The 23,371-nt window shown below is 40.6% G+C and overlaps 1 protein-coding gene across 2 annotated transcripts in view; it reads right to left on the bottom strand.

Moving 5' to 3' along the window:
• The window catches only part of LOC102189337 (putative zinc finger protein 724), a 33,657-nt gene continuing 11,009 nt past the window's right edge, over positions 724-23,371 (bottom strand). The window contains exons 4-6 of one of the 2 annotated variants that reach the window (XM_013971623.2): positions 19,829-19,955; positions 19,246-19,338; positions 724-1,022 (exon numbers count right to left, since the gene is read on the bottom strand). In XM_013971623.2, the coding sequence (XP_013827077.2) occupies positions 925-1,022; positions 19,246-19,338; positions 19,829-19,955 (318 nt within the window). In that variant the 3' untranslated portion in view covers positions 724-924. Of the gene's footprint in view, positions 1,023-11,819; positions 13,969-19,245; positions 19,339-19,828; positions 19,956-23,371 lie in introns of those variants that run through there. The other variant, XM_013971622.2, reaches the window with a different exon arrangement.

Genomic DNA, 23,371 nt, shown 5'->3' on the forward strand with positions numbered 1-23,371 from the left:
AGTTGGTGATGGAGAGGGAAGCCTGGTGTGCTGTAGTCCGTGGAGTCCCAAAGAGTTGGACACGACTGAGCAGCTGAACTGAACTGACTGATAGGTATAATTGATTCTCTTTGTGATACAGTAGTACAAAATTTTAAAACAGCTATATTCCAATTAGAAATTTTTAAACTGATTTCTTTATATAATCTAGAAATTGTTATAGCTTGAATCAACTGTTAATAATATGGTAGAAAATGTGCTAAGCATTTATGCCAGTTTATTTTAAAATTCTATGAGGTAATTGAATATTTAAATATTTTAGCATTTTAGAATTGGGGAAATACACTTAAGATATTTAATATGAGATCATATAAGGAAAAGAGAAACTTTGAAGTCAACCTGAGATGTGCATTCTTCACTTTTGGGAGATTTTGCTTTCTGTAGTGAAAAAAATATTTGAGTTTGAAATTTATTTAGAAAGTCCTATCTCTAGTTCCCAGTGGATAGGGAGTTATAAATCAGAATACACAAAACTGTCCCCAGTATTCTTAGAAATTTAGCAGTTTGTCTACCACTTCACTCACATATTTTTGGCTAGAGGTAAAAAGAAACTTTAAAAGGACTGTCATACAGTTACTCAAAATGGGCACAGTTTTCCTAGGACCCCAAAGAAATGGAAGAGCTCCCAATGAATGCAGTTTCTCACAAGCCAAGAGGAGACTTTTAGTTCACACTGCGATGAAGGAAAGTAATCACTGGAGATGAATTTATGAATGATTTAAGAGACAGAATAGGGTAGGTGATACATTTCTATGACAGCAGTGGACACAAGCCCAGGTTTTCCAAAATCATTTCCACTGAAGATGATCTTCCAAAACCACCTGATGAAGGATGACTTCCTCACTACTTCTTGGACCTCTTATTTGAGTCATCATCTCCATCCATTCATTGGTATATGGCTGTTGTCTCCATTCTCCTTATATTCCTGGGATTGTTCAATTGCTCCAGAAAGGTGATCAGGTCCAGCTTATAGCCCACAAGACCTGTTCATCAGAGAAAGGAATATTTGTGTTGTCAGAGATTCATCAGTGTCTAATTCAATATGTATTCAGTTGAGACGAGAATGCAAGTGAGAATGTTAATACAGCCTGGAAAATGAATTCCCCAAAATCTTTATTCAAATCACCTATTTAACACTAACAAACACATAACATCAGATCCTGAGATACTGATCAAGTAATATGAAGGCAAAGTAAGTGTGTAATTGTGAAATTAAGAAAAGGTGTGACTATTTAATACTACAGAGCTTATACAGTTACCACTAATCTAGAATGCAGTGATAGGTTACAGTGAAGGGTGTCAGATTCATGATCTCCAAACAAGAAGATTTAACTTCGGGACCAGGGACCAGGCACCAGGGTTGATCACTCAAGAGCATTTGTGTAACAGAGTTTTATTAAAGTGAAAAAGGGCCAGTGAAGCTTCTGATGTAGACATCAGAAGAGGGTGGAGAGTGCCCCCCTTGCTAGTCTAAGCAAGGAAGCTATATACTTTTTAAATCAGTAATTACAATAAATCAAAAGAATGTCTGAAGGTTGTAAAAATTTTAACAGACCCACTCCGACAATTTACATTTGAGGATAACAAGATTAGAACTTAACAATAGGGAGATCCTACCAGACCTAGACCCCTTTATTGACTATGCCAAAGCCTATGACCATGTGGATCACAACAAACTGGGAAATTCTTCAGGAGATGGGAACACCAGACCACCTGACCTGCCTCTGGAGAAATCTGAATGCAGGTCAAGAAGCAAATTAGAACTGGACATGGGACAACACACTGGTCCCAAATTGGGAAAGGAATACTCAAGGCTGTATGTTTTCACCCTGCTTATTTAACTTATATGCACAGTACATCATGAAAAATGCTGGGCTAGATGAAGCACAAGCTAGAGTCAATATTGCCAGGAAAATTATCCATAACCTCAGATATGCAGATGACACCACCCTTATGGCAGACAGTGAAGAAGAACTAAGGACCCTCTCGATGAAACTGAAAGAGGAAACCACTACAATATTGTAAAGTAATTAGCCTCTAATTAAAATAAATAAATTAAAAAACTACTATGAATAAAATAGATAAATAACTGGATATATTGTATAGCATAGGGAATTATTCCCATTGTCTTGTGATAACTTTTAATGGGGTATAATTTGTAAAATACTGAATCACTATGGTATATGCCTGAAACTAATGTAATATTGTACATCAACTATACTTAAATTAAGAAAAGAATTGAGGACAAAATGAATATAAGAGACACTTTTTTTTTTCTTGGAAGAAGAGCTGAACTCAATGTAAAGAAAGGTTCTTTCTTGAAAAAAATAAAAAGAAACTGAAAGAAGACAGAATTGAAAGAGACACATGTACCCCAATGTTCATCGCAGCACTGTTTATAGTAGCCAGGACATGGAAACAACCTAGATGTCCATCAGCAAATGAATGGATAAGAAAGCTGTGGTACATATACACAATGGAGTATTACTCAGCCATTAAAAAGAATACATTTGAATCAGTTCTGATGAGATGGATGAAACTGGAGCCGATTATACAGAGTGAAGTAAGCCAGAAAGAAAAACACCAATACAGTATACTAACACATATATATGGAATTTAGAAAGATGGCAATGACGACCCTGTATGCAAGACAGCAAAAAAGACACAGATGTGTATAATGGACTTTTGGACTCAGAGGGAGAGGGAGAGGGTGGGATGATTTGGGAGAATGGCATTGTAACATGTATACTATCATGTAAGAATCGAGTCCCCAGTCTATGTCCGACGCAGGATACAGCATGCTTGGGGCTGGTGCACGGTGATGACCCAGAGAGATGTTATGGGGAGGGAGGTGGGAGGGGGGTTCATGTTTGGGAACGCATGTACACCCGTAGTGGATTCATGTCAATGTATGGCAAAACCAAAACAGTAGAGTAAAGTAAAATAAAGTAAAAATAAAAATTAAAAAAAAAAAAGAAGAAGAGAGTGAAAAAGTTGGCTTAAAACTCAACATTCAGAAAACTAAGAACATTGCATCTGGTCCCATCACTTCTTGGCAAATAGTTGGGGAAGCAATCTAAGCAGTGATAGACTTTATTTTGGGGGGGGGGGGCGTTCCAAAACACTGCAGATGGTGACTGCAGGCATGAAAATAAAAGATGCTTGCTCCTTGGAAGAAAAGGTATGACCAACGTAGACAGTGTATTAAAAAGCAAAGACATTACTTTGCCAACAAAGGTCTATCTAGTCAAAGACATGGTTTTTCCATTAGTCATGTATGGATATGAGAGTTGAACTACAAAGAAAGCTGAATACCAAAGAATTGATGCTTTTAAACTGTGGTGTTGGAAAAGTCTTTTGGAAGTCTCTTAGACTGTAAGGATATCCAACCAGTCCATCCTAAAGGAAATCAGTTCTGAATATGCATTGGAAGGACTGATGCTGAAGCTGAAACTCCAATACTTTGGAGAGCTGATGCAAAGACCTGACTCATTTGAAAAGACTGTGATGCTAGGAAAGATTGAAGGTGGGAGGAGAAGGGGATGACAGAGGATGAGATGGTTGGATGGCATCACTGACTCAATGGACATGAGTTTGAGGAAACTCCAGGAGTTGGTGATGAACAGGGAGGCCTGGTGTGCTGTGGTCCATTGGGTCACAAATAGACAGGACTGAGCGACTGAACTGAACTGAATCAGACCCACTCCTATAATATAAATTCTAAGATATCAGGATAAGTCAGAAGGTTTTCAGGAAGGAGAAAGAGTCCTCAAGCAGGATACATTGTTGTTATATAATCCCTAGTACAGAGTTTAAACCGAGTTGTTTGTTGTTTAATCATCAGTTCTGGGATTAAAGAAAAAGTCATGTGTCTAAGACACATAAAGACAATAAAAAGTCATTTTACGTGTCTGAGACAAAGGAATGTAGAGGGGAAAAAAGGTGTTTCTCCTTTCCTCCTCCTTTAGAATTCCAGACCCCTATCTCCTCTTCGAGAGTCCCAGACACCCCCACCCCTCCTCCTCGGGGACCCCAGACTTCTTATCAACCTGCCTAGGAACTGATTGTCACAGAAGGAGGCAGAGTACATCAAGGAAGAAAAAGCTTACCAGCATAATGAATTATCCTGAAGCCTTAATTTCTAAACTCATACATACCCATTTCCCCTAAAGGAGAGATTTCAAACTATTGTGGGAATCAGAAAATTTCAGAAACATTCTAGAAATGATGGAACCAAAACCCAGTGGGTAGATAAGGGATTCTGGAAGGAAGCTGTCATCACCCAAGCAGGCCAGGTTCCTATAGTTCTCTAACAAAATGTCCCTGTACAATGCCTGTTGAAAATTTTCTGAAAAACTCTGGACCAGTGAGTTGAGTCACTGGGCTTCCCGGCTGGCTAAGTGGTAAAGCATCTGCCTGCCAATGCTGGAGATGCGGCTCCAGTCTCGGGGTGGAGAGAATCCCGGGGAGGAGGAAATGGCAACCCATTGCAGAATTCTTACCTGGAAAATCCCATGGACAGAAGAGTGTTGGTTCTATGTATAATGGCACTTTCAAACTCTATTTTAAATATCTAAATTGCATTCAAGTGCTAAGTCATCACTGCATTTCCCAACGTCCCTAAAAGCCCAACACCAAACCACATCCCAGTGGGAGTGAGGATAGGAGTGACTCCCCATGCTGATCTCTCACAAAAAGAATAGTTTCAACAGTTGAAAGTCGCTGATTCATGCTGAGAATTCATCATGCTCCATAGAAAGCGAGGATGCAGACAAGGGAGAAAAGGCTCTGGGACACAAAGAAGTAGTCTAAAGGCCAGGTCTTGACTATTATAAGATGAAATGGGAAAAACTAAGATGGTAACAAATGCCTGGGAAGAAAAATTAGGAGCAGAGAGCTAAAGCCTTGCAGATTCTCATTGGGGCATATCAGGAGGAAAAGCAGACACAGCCCCAGACCCAGGACAGGACATTTACCTGAGAAGCTGCCATTTCATCCTCTTGTTCCTCCTGCTCTAAATTCTCTGGGTATGTTATGCTGCAAACACACTTCTGAGTTTTGAGAAAATACCTTTGACAGCATCAACACAGCTCTTTAACCTGCAACCACCGCTCCTACAGACAGAAGGACCTTGAAAAGCTGAGAAGACCGACCTCTCCTGTCCTCTGTCTCAGGAGAGATTCAGGAGCAATCAATTCCTTTGTGGAGACTAGCCTGTGAACTAATTTCTTGATTGTTCTCTTCCTCATAGAGAGCTGCTAACACTGCTCCCGCAGACGATGTGAGATGACTGACTTTCCTGATCCAAATCCAGCTAGAGCAACCCTACTCCTTCTCCTCAGACTGATGTCGGGGCTCAGCTCTCACAAAAGGACCAGGAGCTAGGTCCTTAACCAGGGCCTCCCTTACAATCCCCTGGAGCACTTCCAACACACCACAGTGATGCTCCCAAAGGACCAACATAGAACTCTGTTGGGAGGGCACCATTGAGGTCATTTCCTGACCCTGGTTGCCAGGAGGCAGCGTGAAGAACTCCGCCCATGGCAAAGGTCATGAGGAAGGGGGCTTGGCATACTCAAAGGCGTGATCAAGCCTCAGGAAACCCCCTGTTCCCGAGGACCTACCCCCAAAACCAGAGTCTGTTTTATGCTCTCACCTACACCTCTGACTTTACGCGGGGCTCTCCCCCATAACCATTTCTCTCAGAGAAGGAGTTAACTTGCAGCTCCAGTTAATAAAAATTCCTGGGTGTGACAAGAGTGTTTCAACTTACAAACTCCTCTGAAGTTTCTCTAGCCTGCCTGAGCGGGTTCGTCCGGCCACATGTGATTGTTTACAGCCTCCCAACCGTGAGAGGCACGAGATGCTTTAAACGTTCTATATACAGACTCTTTTGAAAAGTTAGAAAATTATTAATATAGTATAGTGGGTTGATTAGGAATTATATTGGTGAAGGGGTTTTCATTTATTGTGCCAATAATTGCTGCTAATTCCCTGCCCTGGGTGTGACAAGGGTGTCTCAGGTCAAACCTCTCTGCTGACTAGCTTGTGTGACAACCTCTAAACCATAAACAGCGCGAAGAGTTTGGAGTACTTTGAAAGTCTTAATTAGCATAGGGCTTTTCTCAATGTTGAGTCAATGATTGCTGCCAGGCCTCCATATCCTTAGGCACCTGGGAATATATTAATCAATGTATTTGGAATATAGAAAATGAAATATAGTAGTTTTTGATGTTAGCAATACTAGACTTTTTGAGTTAATGAATTTTCTCTTTTGTTATAAATCACTGTACTTTGTTATAAATCACTGTGTCCTTGCTATGTAAAAATGCAACTTTATCACTATCTTAAGACTAAATAGATCTTAAGGGGAACACTGGTGAAGCCAATATTTGCTGCTAAATTTCCATATTCCTTGCCTTATAATAAATATAACTAGCATATAGGAGAAATAAGTATTAACCTTTAAGATTAATCATGTTAAACCTTAGGCTAAGTAAATTCCTTTCTTAGTTGTAACTCACTACACCCTCACCCTACAGGAATGCAACTTTATCTGGAGGGTGGCGCCTGGTTTCAGAAAAAAATCACCCCTGGAAAAAATAAGTTTTCTGGTTAACTGACCGTTATCAGAAAGGGCCATAAAATGTCAGCAGGCCTCATGGCCAGAAGATGATGTAAAACACATAAGACCTTTGCATAATTTTATATGAAGCACCTGATTGTGACAAGGGTCAGGTCTGCTGACCCCCACGTGACTCTGTATTCATCCTTATGTATAACAAAAGGTATATAAACAAACCTAAAAAATAAAGAAATCGGATCAGTTTCTGGAAAGACTGATTCCCCCATGTCGTTTTCTTCCCTTCTGGCTGAATTCCCATCTGGTACGTGGGTACTCACCAAGCCTACTAACTTTGCCTGGGCTTCTAAGATCGGACCAGGGAGGCCTCAGTGCCTCCTCTCCTTCGGGAGAACGGAAAGACGCCTGTGGCCTACGTAGGTGGTGATTGGTATGCCACGTAAATCAAGTTATTCAGCCTCTTTTTCTTCACTAATTTTCCTACTACACTATCCGTTTCTAATCTCTATATATATCTGTAATTAAATAAGTTTTTTCCTAGGATGCCGATTCCGTCCCCACTTTTGAATTACCCTTGATCCACCAGGGCTGGACCCCGACAACTGGTAATGTGACCTTGATGGGAAACCAGATGGAAACCACTTGGCTAACGATTATTTCTGAACCATCTCAATGAATACAAATCCCTGGTGGTCAGGTCCCCACTCCAAGAAGTTATCAATCTGCAGGTCTACAGTGTGGCCGTTAATGGAGTCATCAGCAAATCCCATTTTTTTCAGATGTTTCTTCCCCCAAACAAACGTTCAGGAGTCCTGAGCTCAAAGCCTCACACTCACCACACCTAAGACCTCTCTTTAGGGGAGGATTTAGGGCAGGAATTTCTGAGAGAGGTAAAGCTAGAATCAGGCAGAGAAAACAGGAGAACGTGCAGTTCAGCTTTGCAGTTACCCTGAGTGAAGTGGAAAAGAAACGCAAAAAAGGAAAATGGCTGTCTGGGGAGGCTTTACAAATAGCTGTGAAAAGAAGAGAAGTGAAAAGCAAAGAAGAAAAAAAAAGATACAAGCATCTGAATACAGAGTTCCAAAGAATAGCAAGAAGAGATAAGAAAGCCTTCCTCAACGATCAATGCAAAGAAATAAAAGAAAACAACAGAATGGGAAAGACTAGAGATCTCTTCAATAAAATTAGAGATACCAAGGGAACATTGCATGCAAAGATGGGCTTGATAAAGGACAGAAATGGTATGGATGTAACAGAAGAAGATATTAAGAAGAGGTGGCAAGAATACACAGAACTGTACAAAAAAGATCTTCACGACCAAGATAATCACGATGGTGTGATCACTCACCTAGAGCCAGACATCCTGGAATGTGAAATCAAGTGGGCCTTAGAAAGCATCACTATGAACAAAGCTAGTGGAAGCGATGGAATTCCAGTGGAGCTATTTCAAATCCTGAAAGATGATGCTGTGAAAGTGCTGCACTCAATATGTCAGCAAATTTGGAAAACTCAGCAGTGGCCACAGGACTGGAAAAGGTCAATTTTCATTCCAATCCCAATGAAAGGCAATGCCAAAGAATACTCAAACTACCACACAATTCCACTCATCTCACACGCTAGTAATGCTCAAAATTCTCCAAGCCAAGCTTCAGCAATACGTGAACTGTGAACTTCCAGATGTTCAAGCTGGTTTTAGAAAAGGCAGAGGAACCAGAGATCAAATTGCCAACATCCGCTGGATCATGGAAAAAACAAGAGGGTTCCAGAAAAACATTTATATCTGCTTTATTGACTATGCCAAAGTCTTTGACTGTGTGGATCACAATAAACTGTGGAAAATTCTGAAAGAGATGGGAATTGCAGACCACCTGACCTGCCTCTTGAGAAACCTATATGCAGGTCAGGAAGCAACAGTTAGAACTGGACATGGAACAACAGACTGGTTCCAAATAGGAAAAGGAGTATGGCAAGGCTGTATATTGTCACCCTGCTTATTTAACTTCTATGCAGAGTACATCATGAGAAACGCTGGGCTGGAAGAAGCACAAGCTGGAATGAAGATTGCCAGGAGAAATATCAATAACCTCAGATATGCAGATGACACCACCCTTATGGCAGAAAGTGAAGAGGAACTAAAAAGCCTCTTGATGAAAATGAAAGAGGAGAGTGAAAAAGTTGGCTTAAAGCTCAACATTCAGAATACAAAGATCATGGCATCTGGTCCCATCATTTTATGGGAAATAGATGGGGAAACAGTGGAAAGTGTCAGACTTTATTTTTTTGGGCTCCAAAATCACTGCAGATGGTGACTGCAGCCATGAAGTTAAAAGACGCTTACTCCTTGGAAGAAAAGTTATGACCAACCGAGATAGCATATGCAAAAGCAGAGACATTGCTTTGCCAACAAAGGTCCGTCTAGTCAAGGCTATGGTTTTTCCTGTGGTCATGTATGGATGTGAGAGTTGGACTGTGAAGAAAGCTGGGCGCCGAAGAATTGATGCTTTTGAACTGTGGTGTTGGAGAAGACTCTTGAGAGTCCCTTGGACTGCAAGGAGATCCAACCAGTCCATTCTGAAGGAGATCAGCCCTGGGATTTCTTCGGAGGGAATGATGCTCAAGCTGAAACTCCAGTACTTTGGCCACCTCATGAGAAGAGTTGACTCATTGGAAAAGACTCTGATGCTGGGAGGGATTGGGGGCAGGAGGAGAAGGGGATGACGGAGGATGAGATGGCTGAATGGCATCACTGACTCGATGGACGTGAGTCTGAGTGGACTCCGAGAGTTGGTGATGGACAGGGAGGCCTGGTGTGCTGTGACTCATGGGGTCGCAAACAGTCGGACACGACTGAGCAACTGAACTGAACTGAACTGGGTGAAGTGCGTCGGGCTTCCTAGGCTGAGTGTGGATTAATCCATTCAAACCAAGATGAGGATTCTGGTAAGCACAGTGACAGTACTGAAAGGTTGCTTCTGCTGCTAAGTCACTTCAGTCGTGGCCGACTCTGTGTGACCCCATAGATGGCAGCCCACCAGGCTCTCCCGTTCCTGGGATTCTCCAGGCAAGAACACTGGAGTGGGTTGTCGTTCCCCTCTCCAATGCATGAAAGGTTGCTGCTCAACCACTAAAGATGCCTGGATTTTTGGCCTCCTGTGGAAAAGAATTCAATCTGGGGCCAGAGATGAGGCTTGATCACTCAGAGCTTTTGTGTAATAAAGTTTTATTAAAGTATAAAAGAGATAGAGAAAGCTTCTGACCTAGACATCAGAAGGGGGCAGAAAGAGTGCCCCCTCACTAATATTAGCAAAGGAGTTATATCCTTTTAATTAATTAGTTATTACAGTCAATCAAAAGAATGTTTGGAGGTTGTAAAGACCTCACTAGAATGACTCCCATACTTTACATTTTTAGACAACAGGATTAGCCACAAGGTGTTTTTTTTTTTTTTTCTCCAAGAGACTGTCCTCAAGCAGGAGAATTTGTTACATAATCCTAAGAAATGTAGAGGGGAAAAAAAGTACTTCCTCCTTGAGAATTCCAGACTCCTCTCTCCTTGGGAATCCCCAGACTTAGCAGCCTGCCCAGAAATTGATTCTCTCAGTGTGATTGAAGGGGGTCCTGTGAACAGACTCTGGGGTTCAGCAAGACTGCTGGTCTCAGGGAGGTGGTCACCTAGTGCAGGTGCTCACAGGACTGGCTGGTGTAAGCTCAAGGACCTGCAGGCTGCCTGCTCCCCAGACAAATGCTGAGGCAGCAATAGCATGGAGTAGTTTAGGGAAACTGTCTACAATAATTTGTATAATCTTTCTTATTAGAATCATCCCAGTGTCCAAGTAGTTACAAAATGGGAGAGGAGCTACAACACAGAAATGATGGAATATATCTGAAGTTATGAGAAATTTAAAGCTAGTGAGTAAACTAATTTACGCATATGCCATCTCTCTGTGTTACCAAATAGTTCATTGTGGTCTCCTCACTACAACCTTAAATAAGGTGGGTGAGGTTACTCTTGGTGGTGGGTTAACATTTCATTCATTATATCAACCGAAACACTAAAAGCCATTCACTTTTATTAATAACCATGTATTAATTTCACACATATTTGAAACAAAACCTTTTACAAGCCACGGTATAATCCACGATTAAATACAGATAAAAAGTACGGAGAAAAATATTCATTTTTTGATATAATGATGTGAGATTTGTAATTTTTACAGCTTACCAAACAAAGCCTAGGAAGCACTTCGCAAGCATGATATACACTAATTCCATGCCTTTTCCAGGAAGAGTTTCTTACGTTTCTAGGTTATTGCTGTCTTTATTTCAAGATTGTTAAGTAATAATCATGACTTGTGTTGATATCATAAAGATACATCAATATTGCAGGGAACTGTCATTGTGTTCTTCTTACAAATTAAGGATATTACTATTGAAACCTTACAACCAACTTCTGTCCTACTTTAATACATGGAAAGATTAAATGATCACTTATACCATGGCAACCTGCAGATATTTGACATCAATGACAAATGCCTCTATTTAGATGTTCATTGTCCATTTTACATTATGGTATCCTTCATCTTTTAATGGAGAATAGATAGAAATGGTTGCAACACATATAAAAAGGCTAATCTTTAGTAAACCATCAAAGACCTATGTTTGCAAACACACTAGAAACAAAGCATAGTATGGATTATTTGACTGCTGAATTACGTTCACTTCAAATAATCTCAAATCACGTCATTATTAACAAGCATACACACATTGCTAAGAATTGTAACTCTCTAAAGCAGAGACATTACTTTGCCAACAAAGGTCCGTCTAGTCAAGGCTATAGTTTTTCCCGTGGTCGTGTATGGATGTGAGAGTTAGGCTGTGAGAAAGCTGAGCACTGAAGAATTGATGCTTTTGTACTGTGGTGTTGGAGATGACTCTTGAGAGTCCCTTGGACTGCAAGGAGATCCAACCAGTCCATTCTAAAGGAGATCAGCCCTGGGATTTCCTTGGAGGGAATGATGCTGAAGCTACTTTGGCCACCTCATGCAAAGAGTTGACTCATTGGAAAATACTCTGATGCTGGGAGGGACTGGGGGCAGGAGGAGAAGGGGACGACCCAGGATGAGATGGCTGGATGGCATCACGGACTCGATGGACGTGAGTCTGAGTGAACTCCGGGAGTTGGTGATGGACAGGGAGGCCTGGCATGCTGCGATTCATGGGGTCGCAAAGAGTTGGACATGACTGAGCGACTGAACTGAACTGAACCATACCATTAACCTTCATGTCACAATTCATGGTAAAATATCCATTTTCTATCTGTTTTAACTATGAAGTACTCCCTGCAGTCATTCTCCTTCAGAGAAACTTCTGAAAACAAAATTGATGAAATGACTTCTAGTATGCAATCTCTGATATTTACTTCAATTTAACTTTTGATTAAATAACTTTCAACATATTTGTTACATCATTTCCATAGGTTTCTTGTATAAACTCTTGTGTTTTTTGATGCATGTTTAGGACAATCCTCTCCCATCACTTGTTCCATTACTAGGGTTTCTCTCAAGTGTGTGTTCTCAGATGTTTAGTGAGATTACTACTGTGACTAAAGGCTTTGCCACATTCTGTACATTTATAAGGTCTCTCTCCAGTATGAATTCGCTGATGCTGAGTGAGATGTGCGCACTGAATAAAGGCCTTGCTACATTCTTTACATTTATAAGGTCTCTCCCCAGAATGAATTCGCTGATGTGTAGTAAGAACTGAGTACTGATGAAAGGCTTTGTTACATTCTTTACATTTATAAGGCTTCTCTCCAGTATGAATTTGCTGATGTCGAGTAAGATTTGAGCACTGAATAAAGGCTTTGTCACATTCTTTACATTTATAAGGTCTCTCCCCAGAATGAATTCGCTGATGTCCAGTAAGAAGTGAGAGACGATGAAAGGCTTTGTTACATTCTTTACATTTATAAGGCTTCTCTCCGGTATGAATTCGCTGATGATAGGTTAGCTGTGAGTAACAGATAAAGGCTTTGCTACATTCTGTACATCTATAAGCTCTTTCTCCAGTATGAATTTGCTGATGATAGGTTAGATGTGAGTAACAGACAAAGGCTTTGCTACATTCTGTACATTTATAAGGTTTCTCTCCAGTATGAATTCGCAGATGTTGAGTAAGATGTGAGTTGTAAGTAAAGGCTTTGCCACATTCTGTACATTTGAAAGGTCTCTCTCCAGTGTGAATTCTCTGATGTTTAGTAAGAAGTGAGCGAAGGTTAAACACTTTGCTACATTCTGTACATTTGAAAGGTTTCCTTCCTGTATGAATTTTGTTATGTCTACTTAGATGGCATGACTTACTAAACACTTTCCCACATATCTTACACTGGTTTTCTTTCTGTGGATTCTGAACAGTGTGCTGTTGAATAAGTTCTGAAGACTGATTAGAAACCTGACCATATTCACTACAAATCCTCTCTTCAGGACAAGTAGTCTTATCTAGAGAAAAACCTGACATTTGATCAAAGGTATTTCTACATTTACTACTTTTAGAATCCTTGTCTGAAGATTCGGGTCCCTGATGTTTCATAAGGTTTGCATCTCCTTCAACTGTATACCCAGTTTCATTGCCTGAATACCTTCTCACTCCACCATAAATATTCTTGTAATTATTGGAATTGGAGCTCTTATTTAAGGCATGACTCATTTTATTACACATAGAAAGTTGTTGTGTATTAACCATATCACAATATGTACTGAACAATAATGGTTGGATTGTGTCTGTTCCATTATCATCACCATGATACATCTTGGAATGCAGAGAAAATATCTGTTGGGGGAAGACAAATGACCCCCTGCTCACGGATCCCTCAAATTGATTAGATTGTGAGTTTGCCCACTCATTGTTAAATTGTAGGTGTTCAGACATGCTTGAATGTATGTTTAGTCGAAGCCTTCGTTCAGAATTGTCTGAATCAGTATCTGCAGGAGAGACTAGATTACCTTTCAGACTTTCCACGTTTCCTTTCAGAGAACATTCATGTTTCAAAAGACGATGGAAATCTTTTCTTAAACACTTACACTTCTCGGCAGATGTTGAGGACTGAAGTTGGTCTTTTTCCCAATTTGACTCACGTTTTTCCTTTATTTTTCCAGTAATGTTAGCATTATGTGTAACTGTTTCCATTTCTTTATGTCCATATAAACATCCTCTCTGTCTTTCATATACCCTTGTATATTCCCAGTCTTTCAGAAATATTTGATCTATTCCTAGGTTTGCTTTTGGGAATATATCTTTTAACGCTGCATTCTTCGGCATCAAATCCTGGGTGTCTTGTGGAGACATAGCTGAAAGATACCAAATAACAAGTAATTTTCCCTGCTATTCTCAGTGAGTATCTTTAAAGATTTAGAAAAAATTGATGACCATTAGCTAGTTTAAAAATAAAACAGAGACGGAAGGATCAAGATGCCAGAGGCTTAGGCAGATGTGAAGCTCATCTCTTTCTCCACAAATGAATGAGAAATGAAACAATTCTCACAGAGCCCAGCTGAACACTAGCAGAGGCCCTTGGAAATCTGAAAGGACAAGACAGACTCCTGCTGAGCCAGGTAGGACAAAAGAAAGAAGAAGGAAAAGGAAGAAGAGAGGAAGTGGATTCAGGCCTGCAACCCTGTGGGGAGATGAAACTGAGGCGAGGTCTCCATATCGGGGGAAGCCCCTCACTGGGTGAGCTCAGTTTGGACAGAAGGAGAGCCTCATTCTCTGTGACAAGAGAACATGGAAACCAGCATGTGGCAGCAGGACAGAGTGAGAGCTGCACACAGGGTACTGACGCCAGCACTGCCCACCCAACCTTAGAGGCATGTCCACCAATGAAGAAAAGAGCTGCGTGCTGAAATGTGGGGTTTGGAGAGCAGACCCAGGCAGCAGACTGCCGTTGGTGATGAGGAAACATCCTGAAGGGATGGGAGTAAGGGAGGAGCTCTGAAAACGGGATGCTTTTGGTGGAAGCCTAAATCACAAGAGAGCAGAGTGCCGTTGGTGAATGATGCCCAAAGAAGAATCCCATTGCATCCCTTGTCCCTTGTGCTGGCCCCTGCTTGACAGGGACTACGAAGAACCCCATCCACATAGGTCTTTTGAGCCCCGAGTCATGGCCTCCCCCATTGACCTCATCCACAATCAGCAGACTCCTGTGCTCTGGGTAGCCTCAGGAGCAGACACCTGTGAGTTGGCCGTAGGCACAGATGGAGCTGAAAGCACACGTGAACCCCAGGGATAAAGAAGAAAAGCTGAAAACTCTCCTTGAAGCAACAGAAGCCAGGGTTTATAACACGACCGGCTTTATAACCTCAGCCCCTACAGAGCATCTGAATCAAATACCAGGGCTCTCTCATTCATGGCAGGAATAGCTTTAGCAACTGTAGACTTTGTGGGCTCCTACACAAGGGAGCTGGGCCAGGACAGAGCCTGAGCTGCCCCATAGAACAACAGCAGGTCCATCCAACTCCACACTGAATGAAATCCCAGGACCTGACTTCACTGAATCTATGCTGGTGACCTTGTGAAAACAACAGCTGAGAGACACCAGGGCCATGTGCCATCATGCCCATGGTTAAGGTGGGGACAACAGCAGTGCCAACACTACATAACATAGGAGCTTGCAGAACGCATGAGAGGGGACACCAGAGCACACCCTGAGGTGAACATGCCCAGAGGAGTAATACTCAGTGACTTCTCTCCCAGTGGGTGTGCTCCAATCCCACCTGCCTCGCACCACAGATTAGAATCACAGTGAAGACTCAGATCTGGGGGCTCTATTCCACCACGCAGGGAGCAGGCCCCACCAGAGAGACGGCAGTAACAACCACAGAACAATGGGAAAACAGCCCTGAATATCCCCAGCAGGCTCTGGTCAAGGTTAACAGCAATCAAAGCACAGATCAAGAGAGGATAAGGGCACAAACCTCTGGACCAACCTCACCCACCAAGGTGCAGATACCAGCAGGAAGACTAACTACACTCCTGCACTCTTCAAAACAGAGACCACAAACAGAAGGCTGGACAAAATGAGATGGCAAAGAAATAGGTTATGGGGAAGAAACAAGATAAAAACCTCCAAGGACCGCTGAATTAAGAGGTGATAGGCAATCTAATGATTACTTCTTGCTTTCAGTCATCTTAAGTGGAGCACCAAACACTTTCACAAATCCTAGGTGCCTAGTAATTCTTAAATCCACTTCTTGCCACACATGTTTCTGAGAATGGTCTATGTTTCTGAGATGTTTCAATTTAAAAATCATAGATGATAGTGACAGAGAACTAAGCAGAAACTGAGGAGACATAAGGCACTGTCTGAGGAAGCTGAATACAAATAAGAGAAACTTAATAAAGTACTAGTTTTAAGAAATCAAATAAAAAGAGAGACTTTCAAACCATGATTGAAAGAGGGAACTCTACTCTTTGCTCTGTGGAGACCTAAATGGGAAGGAAATCAATAGGACGGTAAAGACTAGAGATCTCTTTAAGAAAATTAGAGGTACCAGGAATATTTCATGCAAAGATAGGAACAATACAGGACAGAAATGGGATGGACCTAAAAGAAGCAGAAGATATTAAGAAAAGTTGCCAAGAATACATAGAAGAACTATACAAAAAAGATCTTAATGACCGAGATAACCACGATGGTGTGATCACTCACCGAGTAACAGACATTCTGGCATCCAAAGTCAAGTCGGCGTTAGAAGGCATGAAGACCAACAAGCTAGTGCAGGTGATGGAACTCCAGCTGACCTATTTCAAGTCCTAAAAGAAGATAATGCTAAAGTTCTGCACTCGATAAGCCAGCAAATTTGGAAAATTCAGCAGTGGCCACAGGACGAGAAAAGGTCAGTTTTCCTTCCAATCACAAAGAAAGGCAATGCCAAAGAATGCTCAAATTACTACACAATTTTCCTCATTTCAAACAACAACAAAGGCTCAAAATTCTCCAAGCGAGGCTTTAACAGTACGTGAACCGAGAGCTTCCAGCTGCTCAAGCTGGATTTAGAAATGGCAGAGGAATGAGAGATCAAATTGCCAACATCCCTTGGATAACAGAATAAGCAAGAGAGTTCTGGAAAAACAACTACATCTGCTTTATTGACTACACTACAGTCTTTGATTGTGTGGATAACAAGAAACTGTGGAAAATTCTTAAAAAGATGGCAACACCAGAGTACGCTACCTGCGTCCTGAGAAATCTGTATGCATGTCAAGAAGCAACAGGGAGAACTGGACATGTGACAACGGACTGATTCCAAATTGGGAAAGGAGTACGTCAAGGCTATATATTTTCACCCTGCTTATTTAACTTATATGCACAGTACATCATGCAACATACCAGGTTGGATGAAGCACAAATTGGAATCAAGATTTCACGGAGAAATACCCATAATCTCAGAATACAGATGACACCACCCTTATAGCAGAAAGTGAATGAAACGTTGTTGCTGAATCACACAAAGACGCCGGGATTCTTGTTCCGGAGGATAAGAATTCAATTCGGGGCCTGAGACGATGCTGGATTGCTCAGAGCTTTTTTGTAATAAAGTTTATTAAAGCATAAAGGAGATAGAGAAGCTTCTAGACATCAGAAAGGGGTAGACATCAGAAGGGGGTAGAAAGAGTACCCCCATGCTACTGTTAGCAATGGAGTTATATACTCTCCAATGAATCCAAAGAATGGCTGGAGGTTGTAAAGATCTCACCAGACCTACTCCCATAATTTACATTTTAAGATAACAGGATTAGCTAGAAGGTTTACTCCAGAGACTGCCTTAGGCAGGAGACATTATTGTTACATCATCCTTGTAAAGACCAGACCTGCTCCCATAATTTACAGGTTAAGATAACAGGATTATCCAGAAGGTTCAATCCAGAGACTGTCCTCAGGCAGGATACATAATCCCAAGGAATGTAGAAGGAAAAAAAGTTTGTCCCTTTTTCCTCCTTGAGAATTCGGACCCCTCTCTCCTTGGGGACCCCTAGACTTCTTATCAACCTGCCTAGGAAATGACTTTCTCACAAAGTGGAACTGAGGAGTCTTTTGATGAAACTGAAAGAAGAGGGTGAAAAAGCTGGCTTCAAACTCAACCTTCAAAAAAGGAAGATCATGGCACCGGTCAGATGGTTTCATGACAAACAGTGGAAGAAACCGTGGAAACAGTGAGAGACTTTAATTTTGTGGGTTCCAAAATCACTGCAGATAGTGACTACAGCCATGAAAATAAAAGACCCTTGCTCCTTGGAAGAAAAGCTATGACCAACCTAGGCAGCATATTAAAAACCAGAAACATTACTTTGCTGACAAAGGTCCATCTAGTCAAAGCTATGGTTTTTCCAGTAGTCATCTATGGATGTGCGAGTTGGAGCATGAAGACAGCTGAGTGCCAAAGAATTGATGTTTTTGAACTGTGGTGTTGAAGAAGACTCTTGAGAGTTCCTTGGACTGCAAGATCACACCACTCCATCCTAAAGGAAATCAGTCCTCAATATTCATTGGAAGGACATGCTGAAGCTGAAGATCCGATACTTTGACCACCTGATGTGAAGAACAGACTCACTGAAAAAGACCCTGATGATGGGAAAAATTGAAGATGAGAGAAGGGGACGACAGAGGATGATGGTTGCATGGCATCAGTGACTCGATGGACATGAGTTTGAGGAAGCTCTGGCAGTTGCTGATGGACAGGGAAGCCTGGCTTGCTGGAGACCATGGATCAGAGTCAGACTCGAGTGAGTGACTGAACTGAACTGACTAATATGTATAATTGATTCTCTTTGCTGTATAGTAGAACAGCTATATTCCAATTAGAAATTTTAATAGACATTTCTTTATATAATCTAAAAATTGTCATAGTTTGAATCAACCATTAATAATATAGTGGAAAATGTGGTGAGATTTCATGTCAATTTATTTTAAAATTCTATGAAGTAATAGAACATAATAAAGTATTTCAGCATGTTAGAATTGGGGCAAATACACTAGATATTTAATATGAGATCATATAAGGAAAAGAGAAACTTTCAAGTCAACCTGAGTTGTGCATTCTTTCATTTTCATGAGGTTTTGCTTTCTGCAGTGAAAAATTACTTGAATTTGACATTTATTTAGAAGGTCCTATGTGTCGCTTCCAATGGGTAGGAAATTATAAATCAGAGAACAAAAACCCGTCCCCAGTATTCCTAGAAGTTTGGCAGTTTGTCTGCCACTCCACTCACACATTTCTGTGTAGAGGTAGAAGGAAACTTTAAAAGGACTGTCATACAGTTGCTCAGAAATGGGCAGAGTTTTCCTAGGGCCCCCAAGAAATCAAAGAGTAACGAATGAATGCAGTTTGTCACAAGCCAAGAGGAGACTTCTAGTTCATACTGTGATGGATAAAAATAATCACTGGAGATAAATTCATGAATGATTTAAGAGACAGAATGGGGCAGGTGATGCGTTTCTATGACAGTAGCAGACACAAACGCAGGTTTTCGAAAACCATTTCCACTGAAGCAAATCTTCCAAAACTATATGATGAAGGATCAGTTCCTCGGACCTCTCATCTGAGTCATCTCCATCCATTCATACCTACCTGGGTAAATGGCTGTTGTCTCCATTCTCTTTATATTCCTGGGATCCTTCAATTGCTCCAGAAAGGCAACCAGGTCCAGTTTAGAGACAAGACCTATTGATCAGAGAAAGGAATATTTGTGTTGTTAGAGATTCATCAGTATTGAATCCAATATGTATTCAGGTGAGATGAGAAAGCATTTTGTTCTAGAAAACGATTTCCTGAAATACTTTATTCAAAGCTGCTATACAATACTAACAAACACCTAACAATCAGATCCTGAGATTCTGGTCAAGTAGTACTACGGCAAAAGTAAGTAGTGTCACTGTGAAATTAAGAGAGGGTGCAAATATTTAATACCACAGAATTTACACAATTACCAGTAACCTAGAATGAAGGAGGCAGAGTACATTAAGGAAGAAAAACGTCACCAGCATAACGAATCAGGAAGCCTTTCTTTCTAAACTCACAAATACCTATTTTCCCCTAGAAAGCAGAGATCTGAAACTACTGTGGGAAGCAGAAAATTTCAGAAGACATTCTTGACATGACCGACAAAAACCCAGCGGGTAAATAAGGGATTCTGGAAGGCAGTTATCCTCACCCAAGGAGGCCAGGTTCCCATAGTTCTGTAACATCACATCCCTGTATAATTCCCGCTGACCGAGGTCCAGGCACTCCCACTCCTCTTGAGTGAAGTCTATGGCCACATCCTGGAATGTCAGCTGTCCCTGAAATACAAAGTACAGATACCATGTGGCCATGGGAAGACTTTCTAATGTGACCCAAGATGAAAACGGCAAGTTCAGAGATCTGGTTGTCAGTTGGTGGCTTGGCTGGTATAAAATATATTTTTTAATAATCTTTTTTATATTATATATATAAATATATAATATATATTTATTTTTATATATTATACTTATATTTATATTTTTACTTATATTTTATAATTTTTATATTTTTATAATAATATAATTTTATAAAATATATTTTTTTGTAATCCTTTTTACCCAATTTCTAATGTGAAGAAAGGAGGATGAGTTATGATCCACAAGCCGTTAGAGAAACTACTCTCCTCTGAAACAGCAATTATAAAATAATCAGGGCAACATTAACATATTTATTGTTCAGTGTTCTATTCGTGTGACATAGGATAAATTGTTTGTCAAAGAAACAGGAATTTTTTAAAGCATATTCTGAGCCAAGAGTTCTGATGTGGGGCCAAAGTGCCACAATTCTAGCAAGGATATTTGAGTTGGTAATGTTGAAAATTCTGCTCGATGAATGACGATTTTGAACAGAAATGAAATAGAATAGTAAGGAAAGAATTCATACTTAAGTTGGAACTTGAACTGTTTTACAGATTTTAACAGGTCTAATAGGATAATAACTTTTCTTGTGGTCTGGGCTCGTGTTGGAAAAGAATTTCCAGACATGAGACAAACTGAGAGGGAAATAAAGTTTATTAGAATGGGGGATGCTGTTAGAAGAGCAGGCCAGCTCAAGGGAGAGCGCATGCTGAACAGAGGTCCTTAGTCCACTTTCATAGCCAGGATACAAGGAGTGAAATAGGGGTCTTGCGGATCATTGCTGAATGAAGAGGCACATATACAGGGTGGGGAAAGAGTAAGAAAAATACTTTCTCCTTATGGGTAGGAGGGGAGATCATATATACTGCTCAGGAGGACCTGAAATCAATACTTACAACAGGAGGAGGGAAAGATGGTAAGGGGTCTTGTTTTTTCATTCCTGCATTCCAAGACCCTCCTTGGTATTATCTACTCTTTTGTCCCTGGGTCACCACATACCTCCCTATTTTTAGGGTCAATTCTTGGCCCTTGTTGATACCCTGCTCATGTCTATCTATCTACCCATTTCCCTTCTCACACATCTGGGAATCCAGTTTCAAGGAAAAAGGGGCAATGACCGCTCTGGCTTCTTCAGGCTGAGCAGAGGCACATGGGGCTCTGGGTTCCATCTGCCTACTCTGTCAGGGTGCATTCATGAAGAGAGATGAGAGTCCATGGAATGATAAGGTGACCTGTTTCAGCATTGTCTAGGTGTTGGGCAGGAAATATTCTTGCACGACCACTTGGAAATTTGTGGTATTTTAGAAGAAACAAACTTTACAAGAAAGTTAAAGTTACAAGGCCTAAAGATTAAGAGAAGTAGAAAAGCTGCTCAGGGGTTACTTAGGAGAACCAGGACCAGACATTGGTTCATGACGTTGGTGTTTCTCTAGGTACGAGAAGAAGCCAGAGTCTGGCCTCATAAAATCTTTACCTGAAAACATCTGACTATCAGAAAGCCAGTTCTAGGTTTTTCCCAGGGCACAGATTGCCTTATTTCTGATCTCTACTCTGAACAGCTTTCAGTGGGGGGGTGGGGTTGAAAGTCAGGAGCTTGCTGTGGTCATGATGTCATCTTTATTGAGACAGCTGGCAGAGTCCAGTTAGCAGGGTTCCTTCACAGCCACATATTTGACCATGCTTTGGGGGCAATTACTCGGCTATTGTGTCCCATGGCACTGGGAAGGCTCACTCCCAGGTCTGGGGAAGGTTCCATCGATAGGACACTCAGTGTGCTTTTTCTAGGCCAGGCCTTGTGAGTAGCAAAATCTCTGGACCATACCTGTCTTACTAGCCTCTCGGTCCAGGAAAATATTCCCTTTTCTTCCTTCTTCCCACATCTAGAGTTACATTATTACAATCATTGATAGCATGTGGAACTTCATATTAGCATTTTATCACAGGCTCAGTCACACATTGAGTAACATAAGAAACAATCTTTTGAAACAAGTGGCATAGAAATTAATATAGCTGTAACTAGCAGTTATTAGTCAGGATGTAAGTAAGAATGAAAAGTCAAGAACTTTCACTAGGTAGAGCCCAGTATTCCCCAGGTCATCTAACTTCACTTGTTAAATGACTATAGCCTGGAGGTAATCTTCTGGTTGTATATCATGGAGCATCTAATCTTTATCTGAAGATTGTTTACTGAGATTAGCTTTAGAAACAAACTTAGAGTATCCTTTTTAATAACTTAATTGAATCTTTTAGAAATATAAGAAAGAACTATCTCAGAAGTGAGTCTTAGTAAACACTAGATTTAATTAACAAAACTAGAAACTTAGTTTAACAATGAAAAAAAGTTAATATTCAGTTAAACATAACTTTTTCACTATGAGGGCATTAAACCTGTAGCCAGGGAAAGCTTTAACCCATCAAATAAAAACAAGGTTTGTCAGGGAGCTGGGAAAAGCCAGGCAGCCATGTTGGATTTCCCACAGCCCTGACTCTTTGATTTATAGCTGTTTTTCACCCATTTTTAATTCCCTGATTGACAAGCAGACCATGGCCATGTTTTAAGAACATCAGGATGGCAAAAGTCTAACCATGAGGGGTTATTTTTGTAGAAGAATGAGTTTTGTCTAAATGTACCATAATCTTAAGTAATGCTTATTTACTTTGCCAAACTAACAAAAAGATTTTTAAAATGAATATAAATCACTTAAATGCAAAGAAACTCATAATCTCTTATTGAAAGTTGCATTCTAAGGAAACTTTGTTTTATTAACATAGAGATTAGACTAAATTCCAGTCTGGTACAAGCTTACATGTTAGTCACTCAGTCGCGTCTGACTCTTTGTGACCGCCCGGACTGTAGCCCACCAGGCTCCTCTGTCCGTGGGATTCTCCAGGCAAGAATACTGGAGTGGGTTGCCATTCCCTTCTCCAACAAGCTTACCAGATAGCAAACAAACAAAATTTGTTTATCGGAATGTGTATTCTGTTGATAGATGAAATGTTCTGTATATGTCTGTTAAGTCCATTTGGTGTAATACATAGTTTTAAGTCTAATTTTTCCTTATTTTCTGTCTATATGATCTATCCGTTGTTGAAAGTGGGATACTAAAGTCCCCAATTATAACTGAGTATTTCTATTTTCCTTTAATGTCTGTTAATATAAACATAAACATATAATATTTAATAAAGATGCAAACTACACAAATATATAACACACATATATAATAAATATATATTTGCTTTCCCTAAAATAAAAAGAAAAATCTTTTCCATAAATCATGAAGTAGCAGTATTCTTACAAAGGTATCAGAGTGCAATCATAGAAGGCATGTTTAAATCTG

Source organism: Capra hircus, chromosome 18 (assembly GCF_001704415.2).
Source record: "Capra hircus breed San Clemente chromosome 18, ASM170441v1, whole genome shotgun sequence".
Lineage (NCBI taxonomy): Eukaryota > Metazoa > Chordata > Mammalia > Artiodactyla > Bovidae > Capra > Capra hircus.